The sequence below is a fragment of the Cygnus olor genome, chromosome 9 (assembly GCF_009769625.2).
Source record: "Cygnus olor isolate bCygOlo1 chromosome 9, bCygOlo1.pri.v2, whole genome shotgun sequence".
NCBI classification, from domain to species: domain Eukaryota; kingdom Metazoa; phylum Chordata; class Aves; order Anseriformes; family Anatidae; genus Cygnus; species Cygnus olor.
The window spans coordinates 1,724,200-1,738,821 of record NC_049177.1 but is presented as its reverse complement, the minus strand read 5'-3'; the positions used below and the strand labels follow the sequence as shown (position 1 = coordinate 1,738,821).

The following is a 14,622-nucleotide window of genomic DNA, read 5'->3' as shown; positions in this document are numbered from 1 at the left end:
AAGTAACTGGTAGACACCCGTTGCGCTGCACTGCCCCAACACCGGTCAGTCAGTTATCCCTCGTGCACTTTTGGGACCGAGCAGGTCTGCAGTGACTGGGGAGCGCAGAAGACGGGCTGTCGCCCCTTTTTCAGTCACAACTTGGAGGACCCGTCCAGTCCTGGACTGCCGTGAGGAGTTTTGGGGCCCCGTGTCCTTTTGTGAGGAAAAGTAGCGGGAGTCGCCAGGGGGCAGCCGGCGGGCACCACCCCGCGCTGCCGTCCCCTCAGGGCGAGCCGCGGCCGAGCCGCCGCTGAGGGGCAGCGCCGAGCCGCGGTGCCGCCGTGAGGGGCGGGGGACAGCGTCGTGACAGGCGGGACGCTGTCGTGACAGGCAGCGATGGAAACGGCGATAGCGGGGTCTGAGAGAGGTCGCGTTAAGGGCGGCTGACGATCGCTGACCGCTCCTAACCGGGACCGGGGGAGACGGCGGACGGTCGCAGCCAGCGACATGGCAACAGCACCGGCCGCCCCTCCGCCCCCACCTCCTGAAGGAGGCGGGTACCGCCCGCGCCGCTCCCCCCCCGATCCCCGCCCTCAGGAAGAAGCGCGTACACCAGGCACGCGTCACGTGCAGCCAACCGCCGCGGCCGCCGCCGCTCTCCCTCCGAGGCCCCGCCCCCTCCCCCGGTGGGCGGGGGGAGGCGGCGGAGGAGGAGGCGGTGGAGGGGGCCCCTCAACGGCGGCGGCGCCACGGCCCCTCCCCGTGGGCGTGCCTTGCCGTGGCGGCGGGCTGCTGGCACCGCCCCCCGCGCCTTCCCCCCGCTGCCCTCCCCCGCCCGCCGTCCCCTCAGTAACTTGGCCGCCGCTCGTCGGGCGGGCGGGCGGCGAGGCGGCCGGTGCGGGTGCGGCGGGGGGGAAGCGGGAGGGCCGGGGCCCGCCTCGCCTCGCCTCGCCTCGGCTCGGGACGATGCTGCGGCTGGTGTCGCTGAAGTTGGGGCGGCTGTACCGCTACGTGAAGCTGGCGGTGCTGGGCAGCCTGGCGGCGGCGCTGGTCCTGAACACGCACTCGCTGCTGGCCTCGCTGCAGCGCAACGAGCTGGCGGAGAGGCGCTTCCTGCAGCTCAATAAGTGCCCGGCCTGCTGGGGCACCAGCTGGTGCCGCAAGTTCCTCAACGGGCAGCTGCGGCTGGAGAGCTGGGGCCGCCTGCGGCTCCTCGACTTCTTCAACGTCAAGAACGTGTACTTCGCCCGCTACGGGGAGCCCCGCGAGGGCAGCCGCCGCGTCGTGCTCAAGCGCCTGGGCTCGGCGCAGGAGCTCGCCGAGATCGACGCCAAGATCTGCCGCCGCGCCACCGGCAGGGGCCGCTGCGACCTCCCGCAGGCCCTGCACGCCACCGAGTTCGCCAGCCTCAACGGCGACGTGCGGCTGCTCACCCCCGACGCCGTGGAGGGCTGGTCCGACCTGGTGCACTGCCCCTCGCAGCGCCTGCTCGACCGCCTGGTGCGCCGCTACGCCGAGACCAAGGACTCGGGCAGCTTCCTGCTGCGCAACCTCAAGGACTCGGAGCGCATGCAGCTGCTCATCACCCTCGCCTTCAACCCCGAGCCGCTGGTGCTGCAGGTGGGTCCCCCCGCGGCGCCTCCCTTGGCTGTGCCCCCCGTACCGCCGCGGCCCCGGGCCCTTCCCCGGCCAGGGAGGGTCGCAGCCTAAAAGGAGCACCAAATCAGCCTGCCCTTGTCTGCAGTGACGCGTTTTATATCCTTTAATGAAGGGGGCTGATGGCAAATGGGTAGGCGGACTTACAATATGTTCTAAATTTCGGGGTTTATTCAGGTTTTTAATTTAAAAGCTTACAGTAGACCACTGTGTCCGTGGCACCGCTCGCTGCTCCCCTCACGCATCTCTTTACACTGGGCAGTGCCTCTCCGGGCTTTACATTTCAGCGCCCAACACCGCTGGGGGAACTCCAAGCGTGCTGAGTGTAAGCTTGGGTTCAGCGTTGTTCTGTCTAGCTACAGAGCCATCCTCACTTCTATCCAATTCTTTTGTTCAAAAGAGTATTTGCAAATACGTGTGAGAGCATTGCTGCATGATTGCTGTCATGAACATCTGCTGTTTCTCCAGGGAGACGGCCAAGAAATTCCTAGTGCCCAAATTTCTAGTGCTGCAGGCTTTGACCTCCAGCAAATTCATCTGTCGGTTCATTTTTAGACAGTGTGTTTATGAACTATACTTAATTAAAAACATTTTTGGCTAGCGTGCCTTCAGCCTTCTATGTACGGCTCTTGGGGTTTGTTTGCAAAGTTCCCAGCCGACTTCTCGGCAGACTTGGGGTACAGCGTGTCTCTTCTGTTCTGTTCTAATGTTGCTCCAGAGCACTGTGAATAAGGAAACTCCACTTAAATTAGAAGACTAGAATTTCTTTGCTTTGCTGAGTATATTTGGAAACTTCTTGAGAATCAGTTTGTTTTGGCTGTGGTTCATACAGCTTACGGTTTTGGTTTTAAGCACGTGTTCCAGCATACTGAGCGTACACCTAGGTGGCTGCAAAACAGCTCTGCATGTTTCTTCCGAATTTGCTGGGGTATTGCAGCCTTTAGGGACAAAGCGTTTGGCAGAGTGGCATTCGTTATTGTTGCGGGGTGCCTGAAAGGCAGCAGGCAGCACTGGCTGATTCCTGTCAGCTCCTTGATAAGGTGTGGATGAGCCCTGAGGCTTTCAGGCAAATTTGTTGAAGTGATGAAAGTCTTTGGATGCAGAACTTAAAAAGGGCTGTGCTCATCAGAGCAGGTCAGATTGGTGGGAAGGAAGGCAGCTTTTACCAATCTGGAGTGTGGTCAAGTTCTGGCACCTCTAATCAAATCAAAAGTGTTTTGCATAGTATTGGAAATTGGGATGTATAGGCATAGCCTGGGAAGCGTTTTGAGGGAACTTCGGACCAGCTTTGTGCATTGCAGAACTTGTAAAGTTAATGTGTTCTCCAGAAGAGTGTTTGGAAACTTTGCTAATGGGTAACAAAGGCTTGAATGTCTTCCCTCGATTGGGAATGAAATACCTTTACTATATGAACCTGAATTAATTTTCCTTGTTTATGTAACACAGCACTCAGCCTCTACCAGACGGGTATGTAAGGGATGGATGATAATCTGTTATGCAGCTTTATAAGATGCGAGGTACTGTCTGGGAGGTGAAGTTACTGTTCAGAAGTGGTAACTGGCTACTGAGGAGTTTGCTTGTGTTTGTACACAAGATATGTGAAGCATCTTAAGGTGTACTTCCTGCAGTTTGGCGAGGGCACATATTGTTGTGCGAATGAGACCTTGAGGCTTCTTCTAAAAATTAGCTGTTCCTAAGAAAGGAAGCCTGCATGATGTCGCATGAAGAATAAGACTTTAATTACAAGGAAAAAAAAATAAAATTGATGTATTTAATTGGTGCTTCTCTTTGGCACCAGTAAGTACAAGGAAAAATATTGCCATTTTTTTGCCTTGAGCTTTTCATGAAGCACTGCTTTGACTTTTAAACGGTCGTGAATGAAAGTTTTGATTTAGACGTGGAGATAACTTCTAAACTCTTGGAGCTCAGTGCATTCAAGTTCTGTGTCAACCAATGCATAGGAGCAACCAAATATAAGTAGACAGTGAATTTAAAGCTAGGTATTTGGCTGAAAAAGTCACTTTAATCATCTACTAGAGCTAGTAATATATGGATTTTTATCAAAGATTGGGATTTTACCTTGAAGCCTTTTCTTTTCTGTGTGTTAAATTATCATTTTTACTTTGTAAAATCTCACCAAACTAGTTAGTACTTACATCCTTCCACATTTTTAATCTGAATTCACTTTGGAATCAAACAACCTACATGCGAGGATTTTATTCTTTATCTATCTATCTATCTATCTATCTATATTTTAAGCTCAACATGTAGGTGCTTAAGATTTAACTTCTGACAGGCTTAGGGTTTTCCTTCCTGTTTCAAATAATCCTCTCCTATAATAAAGGCAACTAATTCTTAGTATATTTGTGTTGCTTTGAAAGGAAACTTAAAGTCTACACAAACTTTGCTGTTAAAAGTAAACAAAATACTTATAAGTAATATTGTTGTCTTTGTTTCCAGCTATAGAAGGTGGTTGTGAATTATAGCCAGAGTGCATTAATGCAGCCTTTTCTCCAACTGTAGCTTTTATCAAGGTTGTGTTTTCTCTGCAAAGCTGTTCATAATTGAGATTCTGTAAAGGAATTATAGTGAATGTATCTATTGCATATGTAATCTACAAGTCTCAAAGACAATTATTTTTTCGGCTCTAATAACAATTCCAAAACTTATATGGAAAATAGCTGTATTTCTGCATTGTATACATTGTGTAATTCATTGCTCTGCCCTCAGATATACATTACGGTTTCTAAATACTTAAGCTTAATAGCTTAATTCTTCTCTCAGCTTCTGATCATCACTTATTCCTTGTGTACAGACCAGCTGTATCTCTGTTCCAAGTATTGTAGCTCTCCATGAATAGTCTGTTGCCACGTAACATTTTTCCGATTTCTGTCATCGTGGTTTTTTTTTTTTTTTTTTTTACTTCCTTTTGTTCCAGTAAGATCAATAATTGGCATCTGACAAACATTAAAACATGAACTGTGTGAAGTAGCAGTTTAACCAAGTGTTTTAGAGAATTACTCTTCTGGTCTATACCTAACTCAGTATGAGTTACTTCCTCAAGCCATACATAACTCAGTAAGAAATGAATTCTTCTTGTCTTGGATTTCTCATGTATTTATTTATTTTATCATGCAGCAGTTCTAGCAGTAGGCTTTCTGTAGCTCTAGTCTAAATACAGTGGTAGAATGCCATCCACTTTTAGTGCTTGGTGCCTTTTAAGCTTTCTTCATGATTCAATTTTGGTGTTTCTGACCGATAATTGTTATGTTAAATACCAAATAGAGGTTTCAAGGCACTTACCCACACTACCTGGTGTGTCCTATATAGACTTGTAGTACTTGATTTGTTTCCCGGCTTATGGAGGTACAGTACTTTGACATACCAAGTAGTACTTAGAGGAAAGTCTGCAACGTTTTGAAATACTGAACACTGATTTGTATGAAAAAGTTTAAAACCTAGTTGCCTGAGACCAGTTGTTACTAGTATGTCGTGTAATCTATGGTTGATTTGAAGCATGCACGTGCGCTCACACACATTACACCTGCATACCAAAGCCTGAAATGCCAGTATTGTCCATTTGTTTCTAGTATATCTGATGTAGGGGGGAAGCTGTGGTTTATTTCCCTGCAGTATGGAAGTGAGGCTTTGTTTTAGTCTCCCACATTTTGCAAATTTCCCTCAGAAAAAAGGCAGGCCATCTCTGCTACCAATTCTTTGCAGTGATGCATTCCAGACTCATCACTGATGAGAAATAGATAGTGATCGTTGTCTGTTGCAAACTTAATATGAACAAACTTGTATGGACTACAAAATAGTTTGAACAGGTAACAGCCACTCACAAAATTCAATTTTCTTCACTAAGATTCTTGCATTTAATCATTATTCATCCCTTTCCTTGAAGAAAAGACATTTTCTACTGAAACTATGAAATACACCTTTTACAGTTCAAGTGTGTTCAGCTTGATCATTGAGCATATTCTGAGTGGGTTTAGATGTAGAGTTGTCTGTGTGGTTTTGTTCCATGGTGTGTAAATTAAGCCAGTAACTAGCTGAAATGTACGAAAATCGAACAGAAGTCGAATAAATGAAAGGAACCTGGTTTCAGTGGGATTACTAATATTTCGATGAAACAAAATGTGCTCTTCACTGTGTGCCTTTATGTATAGGCTATCTGTCTATATAGCCTGTGCAAACACAGCAGGTACACAAATGCTCGACTTCTGTGGGAATTTCACAAATATTAAATAATTTGGTGTATAGTTGAGAATGAAATGGTTTTCATCACACTCGCATTCACAAATACATTAAATACATATCTTCTAAAAAGGATCAGTTCAGATCTGACAAAAGAAAGCATCTGTTTCTAGAGTATGCTTTTTAACTTCCTCTACATCTGAAAAGTTTCCCAGTAAAATCTGCTCTCCTAGTCTGCATGGCTCCGGAGCTGGACTTATTTGCCTTGGTGACTAATGCAGCCCTCCTTCTGTTTGCACTGCAGAATCAACAGCGCTTTGTGAGAACTAACTCTTTCCCTTTTGAGGAAGAACATATTTTTTAAATTCGACTTGCTGTGCCAGCTTGTGCCTGGGCAGACAGAGGTTAGTAAGATGAGTTTAGCAAATGTGTTGTGGAGAGGTAGTTTTGCCATCAAGCCTTCAGAGACATGACAAGTAGTAAGCAGTCTCCTCTGTGTGTTGCATATTTGCATACATTTTTTACCTTTCATCATATTTAAGGTGTAGTTCTTTGTGGTTTTGTTTTTAACACGGAACTCAACTTTATATAAAAATTGGTAGTGACATCTTCTAGAGTAGTTTTGAAAATGAAAAGGTTTTTTAGATGATACAGTGGAACAATAGCTCAAATATGCCAGTTGTCATGAGCTGTGCTGTTTTTTTCCTTTGGATTTGATTATTAAGGTGAATTATATGCTTGATTATGATAAACTATTATTCTTTCACATGTCTAATTGCAAGTGTTTCTGTGTTACTGCAAGCTACAATAGGCCTTATCAGCTTCAAGCTGCTCAGTCTTTCCTGCATGATCTAATTCACAGCTCTGAGCGTTCAAAACCAATGGCAGATTTGTCTGTCTTCTCATGTTTAGACAGATGGAAGTGAGGAAGACAAATGCATTAATAGTGTGTTTTATGCTTGGGTGAAATGATAAATTCATCCTATTAATTCTCAGTATTTCTTCTGAGACTGAGACTACAGCATATCTTTTTTAAAGACCTAAGTGTGGTGTTATTCTTCCAGGAACAAAGTGTCCTTTGTCCCTCTGACAGGGGTTGTTTAGGGTTTTAAGGCTTGCTTACTGAGACATCTTGTAGCTACTCTATTTAGGGCACCAAAAGTACTTCCTGGTGTATGTGACTCTGGGAACGGAGTAGCAGGAGTTCTGTTGCATTAATAGTTTTCCATCTTTCTGTTAGACGATTATCCATATTGCTCACTGAGTAGAGATGACAACTTTTAATGAGGGAAAACTTACTAAGCTACATAGTTGTAGCTTTTCTTGTACACTACTGTATTTTTAAGCCCTTAAAAGCGTAATTGTCCATGGTTTCCATGACATTTGTGTGTATATTCACAGAGAAAATCTGGGTGTATCAGAATTGCAGATTCATTTATCAGATGGATGTTTCTGACTGTGAGCAAGAAGGTAATTTTGATCTTAAGTGTCAAATGCAAAGTTTTAAGTCTTCAAATAGCATATTGAACTACAAAATGATCTGATCAAATATTTATGCTACTAATAATTTGAGAATTAAAATAAGAACCATGTTGTCCATTACGGTACAGAAGTGTGGGATTTTGGGCTGGTATCTGTTAAGCTTTTTGTTTCTAAATGCAGTTTGTTTGTGGAAACCATGTTCAACAACTGTACAATTTTGTGTTCATGTCTTAGTGGCTTTCAAAATGGTAATACATTTAAAAAAAAAACATCCTGTTAAGTTAGTTGTAATTTTAAGCAGAAAAATGCTTTCAAAATAGTGAAAAAAGTTAAAAAGATGAGACCTGTGCTTCAATTGATATTCTTGTCAAATTCACCAAGTGAATGTAAAACCCCTGAATAGGGCACTTGAACATATTTTTATCCCCTTCTTCGGCTACTGACTTGGGTAATGAAGTGTAGATGTGGCTGTTACATGCCAGTTGGAAGGGAGCCAGCACAGAGATGTTGTTTGTACATGTGCAGATGTTGGCAGGATTCCCTGTACTCCTCTTGTCAAAAGATCTTTTTATTGTCACAGAGTTATAAATATATCTGTGTAACAGTACGGTATGGGGATACTTTACTGGTACTGTTTGGGAGGTTTACTTCTAAACAAGCAAAACTGATCCAAGAATTTCTTGTTCGAAATGAAATTTGGTGTACTCAACGCAGGAAGCGTAATAGATGTGGTCCGAGGTAAGTGTGCCTTGGTGACTAACACTGTGTGTTTAAATTCAGTTTAAGCCATTACATAAATCCCTGCTGCTGATGAAAAGGAGCAGTCCTGTTAGCTCTTCCTCTTCCCTGCACCTGGCTGTAGAGGCCTCCCTCCGTCCCCTTTCCAGCAGCAGCACGATGTGATGGGAGGTACCTCTGGCTGCTGGTCCAGCTGAGCATCAGCCTGGCAAGCACCAGCTGTGCTGCCCTCCCGGTGGCACACAGGAGGAGATGGAAATGGATGTGTCTGATGGACTGGGAGGAACATACACCCCTTCCCTTACCATGGGAGCATGGCATTGGTTGTGTTCACCTGCTTGCGATTGAGCTTGTGTTTGGGAGGAGAGGCAAACAGCGGGACTGGAATATAGTAAAGGAGAGGGGTGGAAGAGAAAAGGAGTAGGGTGGTCCAAAATCATACCTAAATACAAAGATTTAGGTATTGTTGCTGTGGCACTTTGATTTATTGCACTAAGTTGTGCTAAAATGGAGCAAAAACATCTTTTCAGGCAGTGTACTTGTTTTAGTGCAGTAGATGTGTATAAAGCACCAGTAAATAAACACAGTTGATGGAAGAGTGTGTGTTTATGTATGTACATAACATATGTGACAAGCTCAACACATGTATTTTACCTCAGGTCCTCAAGCTCTCCTCTTCAGTAGTCCATCAACGCGTTTTCCTCACATAAATATATTTTGTGTTGTTTTTCTTTCCCTTCCAAACTTAGAGGTATGTGGAAATTAATTTTTGCTAGTGTTGATGTATGTTTACAGGTGTTTCTATCTAAATTTTATTGAACAACCTGTTCAAGTACAAGCTGTTCTGTATTAATGAAAATTTTAAATGTTTCTTTTTATTTCTAGAGTTTTCCGTCTGATGAGGGTTGGCCGTTTGCAAAGTACTTAGGAGCATGTGGAAGAATGGTGGCTGTCAATTACGTTGGAGAAGAGCTGTGGAGTTACTTCCATGCACCCTGGGAGAAACGAGTGGATCTGGCCTGGCAATTAATGGAAATAGCTGAGCAGCTGACAAATAATGACTTTGAATTTGCACTCTACCTCCTTGATGTCAGCTTTGACAACTTTGCAGTTGGACCAAGAGACGGGAAAGTGATCATTGTGGATGCAGAAAATGTTCTGGTAGCAGACAAAAGGTTAATCAGACAGAGTAAGTCTCCTCTTACTTCGCCTCTGTGTCTCTTGCTTCTTTCTCTGTGAGCACCATATTAAAAGTATGTGTAGGTGCTAAAAAAAAAACAAAACGTTTTGTTGGCTTCACAAGTAAAATACTAGTTTACAAACTAATTGTAGAAGAAAACTAATTACACTACTAATGAGCTTGATCAATTTGTCAAATTTATGAAGCTTTGATTTTACCTAAATTTGATTTACATGTCCTGTTAATCTCTGTAATCCTATTTAAATGGAGAGGTGGGGGTGGGAGGAGAAGTTCAGGACAGACCTAGACAATCGGATGGACGGATAGACAGACAGATGGGCTGGCTGGCCGACTTGCCTGTCTCAGCTGAAATAGGGTCCTTTTGGCTTTTCCAGATGCCTGTAAGAAGGAAGTCTTGGCATTCTGTTTGCTGATAACAAGACAGTCTTGCTGCCTGTTTTCCAGTAGTTGCCTAGCCTGCCTCTATTTCAGCTATTCACATAGGTGCTCTGTAATAATGGAATTGAAGGGTTGGATAACTTTAGTTTTTAGTGCTGCTTCCACATAGGAATAGCGAGAACTTGTTCATCTTTCTGCTGACTGTAAAAGCAGTAGTAGAGATCTTTTGATGAAGTGGCATTACATGAGTTTTTACTCCTTTTGAGCTTATAAGGAAAACTTTGCAAACTTAAGAGTTGGAGACATTAACTGTGAAATCCGAGATTCTGCAGAATTTTACGGCAGTAAGCCAAGTGATTCCACTTTGCTTTGGGTGAATGGATTTTTTTTCAAGCCTTGCAAATATACTTCATATGCTGTGCTACTGAATTAATTTTAATCTAAGCTCCCTGAAGATGTATAAGTGTAACACCACCACCAAAAAAAAAAGGATACTTTCTCATAGAGAAGTGTGTAGATGGTAAATTCAGATAATTCAGTATATTTTCTAAGAAAACCTTTTTATGTACTGGATATTGAGTATGTTTACTTCAATATTCATGGACACGCAAATGAACTTTCACTTTTTTCCAACTTCTTAAAATAATATTACTTAGGACTTAGCTTTTCTAGCGTGTCTGAATTGCTCAGTCACAAAGATGACTAAATGAACTATTAAAAAGCTGATGTGTGCATGGAATAGTAGCAACTAGCATCTTGCATAAGCTGAATGCTGGAAGTGTCTCACATCTGTTGTCTAGTTCTCAGACTAATTTGGCTCTAACTGGGGTTTTGCTGCATCAGTTGTAATCTAGCAATCAGAAAACAAAACAAATGAGTACAAGGAGGTTCTCAGTTGTCATATAAGCTTGACATTTAATGCTGATTTCATTAATCTTCTGAAAAGTTTAATTAAACAATCTCTGTCTGGAATGATTAATGTGCCTGTTTAGATATTTGAATATGTGCACCCTGTCCAATTGCACTGTATAGTAATAACTAATTGTACTTCATGTGGTAGATTTTATCTGAGTCTGCTTAAGCCTTTTTCCCATTTCTCCTGTGATGCTGGCCTTTTCTTCATTTTAGGCATGCTGTTTATTGCACGAGTTTTACATGGTATTTTCATAGCTTAGCAATCATTCCTCAGTTTTTTTTTTTCAACACTGACTTTCAGTGCACATGAGTGAGTACACTAATAGCTCAGAGCCTACCAAGCACTGGGAAGTTTTTCTTTGTATATCACAGTGCTCAAAGAGATCTACAAAACTAGGGGACATTAGTGGTTAGCACTTAAAAGGCACATCTGTAGTTACCACTTACCTGTTGTTATCGAGATAATTCATGTGAATCACGTTTTCAGTTAAAGCAAGCTTTGTGATAAGACCACTAGTTGTACCTTCAAATTTTTATACTTTTAAAAATATATGTAAAGAAATGTCTCTGTATGTTCATAAATGCTGTTTTGTTTTATTCATTTTTTTTCTTCAAAGTTTGTGTAATACATAAGCTTTTGTATACACAGTTTTTAGTTACTACTGTGTCTAAAGTAAGAGACTGGACCTTTATGGCAATTACTTTGCAGTGTGGTGGTTTTTTTTTTTTTGTGCTTTGGTAGACCACTTGCCAATGTTCTAGTTTCCAGGCATCTGGAGAAACCAAATCTTAACTGTTGCTAAAATAAATCATGTTGCTTGTTTGTTTTTCTCTCAACCCCAGCTGGGAATCATTCTATTGTAGTTGCCTGTGCTACATTTTTCCTTCTGGGTATGTGCATGAATGTGGATTCCTTCTGTTTTGTTTGCTATTTTTTTCTTCTTTTCTCTTTAGATATTTATTTTATCTTCTTTCTCTCCTTTATTTTTGTAGTGATAGAACCATTTCAGCAGACAGGCGTATCAAACTGTCAGGTGAAATCTTGGGAACCGGAACATTTAAGAGTGCCTTTAAACAGGGCTGGTTTATAGTTTAAATAGCACTAGTTTTCTGCGTATTGAGCTGCTGATTATATTCAGATGCAGATATACTCTTTTCTCCTTACTTCTTTTTTTAACTTATATTCCACAGATAAACCTGAAAACTGGGATGTATGGTATGAAAGCAAATTTGATGACTGTGATAAAGAAGCTTGTCTGTCCTTCTCAAAAGAGATTCTTTGTGCTCGTGTCACGGTGGACCACAATTACTATGCTATTTGTCAGAACCTTTTATCAAGACATGCCACGTGGCGTGGCACTTCTGGAGGACTACTTCATGACCCCCCAGCTGAGATTGCCAAAGACGGCCGCCTCGAAGCCTTGCTGGATGAGTGTGCCAACCCAAAGAAGCGATACGGCAGATTCCAAGCTGCAAAAGAACTGCGTGAATACCTTGCACAACTCAGTAACAATGTGAGGTAGTCCACAGGGAAAACTTTCTGCAACACTGGCTAAAACACTATTGCAAAGACGCATAGAAGATGAAGTCTTGAACTTACGTGTTCAAAAGAGAAAATAAAGAAGTGAAACTAGTTTATCAGTTTTCTAAGTACCATAAAAATAAGATTTTATGGTATTATAATGTTCCTTTGGAAACAGACAAGGTACTTACTGAATCAAAACTTGAGCTACTATTGATTCTTCTCCTTAGCTATTTAAAAGGGAGTTGGTCAAAAATGACTGTGATAGCTTAATTGACAGCTTGTGTGTCAAAGGGTACTTCACATAAAACTGCATTGGTGTCACAGTTTTGTGAAGCTGATGTTCTTGCTTGGAGAGTCAAGTTAGACTGATGGCCTGTTTTAAAGGCCTTTTTCATGACATCGTTGTCTCATTTTTGTGTTTGTTTAAACACCTTGAAGTGGCATTTACTTACAGGTAAATATAGCTGTCTGCATTGTTTCAAGTTTAACAGGCTTTCATGTTAATGCTGTGCAGTACATTCCTACTGTGAGTGCAGGATTCCCACGTTTACTGTCTAATTTTAGGGGGTTTTACACTGTATTTAACTATGCTTAGGTGTTGTGTGTGTTTTTTTTAAGGTCATCATAAACTCAAATGTTATTTGAATTAACATTCATTTGATGTCTTTTGTAGTTCTGCTGTTGGAGATAACACTTAATGTAATTATTGCACAAAATTTTTTACCCTTCATGCCAGTACATACACGACTGTTCAGCAGGAAATCGCAGTATGAGCAAACTCTCATTTAATAGAGATTATTTGAGAATTAAGGAGAGACTAAGATAAAAAGTTCTGTATGAATTTAAATTGGGGATAGGAGCTTGACTAAAAAAAATTCACTACTCCAGTGTAGTTGAGCATAAACCAAAGAAAATGGTTTTGTTTATTAGTTCCTAAGCTAAGTGTAAAGAAAAAATACTGTGCTGTAGTGAAGCTAATAATTCTCAAAATTCAGATTTCATTGGTTGTTGCTTACTGTTCGCAGAACTTACAAAAACTATGCGCTTATACTAGAAGGAAACCCTAATTTGAATAAAAGTGTAGAAGGCTGGCAATTTGTTTTACATCATTACCAACTCTGTTGAATTGAAGTCTAGTCAAGTTTACTGAATATTCATCTTTTAGTTTACCAGCTAAATTGATTAAACACTATACACTCTAGACAGCTTTTTCTTGAACAAAGTTTGACTATTCCCAGTACAGTTAAAACTGACTTATTGAGGTTTGTGTAAATCTGAATTTCTTCTGATAAATAACAATTTTTAAAAAAAACCTCAGTTACTGTTACAAGAACTCACTTCAAAGCTTGTTTTTCAATTATTTAACTACTAAAATGCTTCATTTTCCTCAAGTCTTATTCATAACACAATGCTCTAAGCAAATGTATGCATATTATTTCTGGTAACAATAATGAAGAAAGCTAACAGTTCTTAAATGTGTGCATAAAACAATATTTCACTCAAACTAAAGATTCTGAGTAAGATAGTTTGTATGCTAATTTCAAGAGCTAAGTCAATGCAGTTCATACTGCATCAAAAGACTGATGGAAACTGTTGTTTTACCAAATTGTTGCAAGTGCAAGGTGAGGAAAATAGCAAGCTCATGGGTCCTTCTCAAAAAGTGCAGCCATATAAAGATGTGGTGTGACTTTGATTTCTTAGACAGCTGTATTAAGGATATTTTAGACTTCTAAATTCCCATTTCATCTTCTTTGCATATATAGTTTAATTTGCACCAGCTCGTCTTAATTGTTTTCTGAAGTTGAAGGACCAAGGCAAGTTTTAATTTTCATTTCTACCCTCCCCTTGTTTGAGGACTGTCCTACATACTTGCTCTGGCATATTCTGTCAGAGAATGTGTTCATGTGATTTTTTTCGTCATAAAATCTACTTATTTAAGAAACTAGAATAACACTAGGTAATACTACCCTACCATAAAAGCCTTGACTTATCACTAAAGTTGATTTTTTTTAAACCATCTAGCACATTTCCCAATGAGCGAGTGGAGTATGATTGTTAAAGTTTTAGAAGAAACAAACACTGCCAGTTCTCATTACTACTTGAGGCATTTCTGTAGCTGCCAGAATGTCCTATCACATCTGCTTTGGGGTTCAGTTCCCTCAGAAACAAGTTACTAAAGCCAATTGTAAAAGGAATTTGGAATTTTAAAAAATACTACAGGGAAAACACGGAGAGCAATAAATCTTGGTCAGTTTGCACCTATCAGATATTTATTGTACAATAACAATTTATATTTTTAGTCATTGTCCATTATTATTAATGAACATGGTGAACTATTTTTGAATGAGATGTTTGGGGTTTGTATGTGCATTACAATTGTCCTTTTGTACTGTAAGTTACTGTTTGATTGGAATATTTTATCAAAACTGTCTCCCTGTGCCTTTATATTACAAGAAAGTTGTTTCTGCAACTTCTAATGATATTAATAAAGAATACTTTAAGAATCTCATCTAATTTATTTATTTTCTGATGTCATTTGTTTAATATT

At 41.4% G+C, this 14,622-nt stretch overlaps 1 protein-coding gene across 1 annotated transcript; it reads left to right on the top strand.

Annotated features, from left to right (window-relative positions):
- Positions 1-895: 895 nt before the first annotated feature.
- On the top strand, positions 896-14,584 carry DIPK2A (divergent protein kinase domain 2A). The gene is made up of 3 exons (XM_040567072.1): positions 896-1,602; positions 8,941-9,244; positions 11,741-14,584. Exons 1-3 carry the CDS (start codon positions 949-951, stop codon positions 12,070-12,072), a joined length of 1,290 nt encoding a protein of 429 aa, XP_040423006.1. The 5' UTR covers positions 896-948; the 3' UTR covers positions 12,073-14,584.
- The last annotated feature ends 38 nt before the right edge of the window (positions 14,585-14,622 follow it).

Coding starts and splice junctions, on each gene's coding strand:
- DIPK2A (XM_040567072.1), top strand. CDS start 949: ATGCTGCGGCTGGTGTCGCTGAAGTTGGGGCGGCTGTACCGCTACGTG. Junction 1,603..8,940: donor CCGAGCCGCTGGTGCTGCAG/GTGGGTCCCCCC, acceptor TTTTATTTCTAG/AGTTTTCCGTCTGATGAGGG. Junction 9,245..11,740: donor CAAAAGGTTAATCAGACAGA/GTAAGTCTCCTC, acceptor TATATTCCACAG/ATAAACCTGAAAACTGGGAT.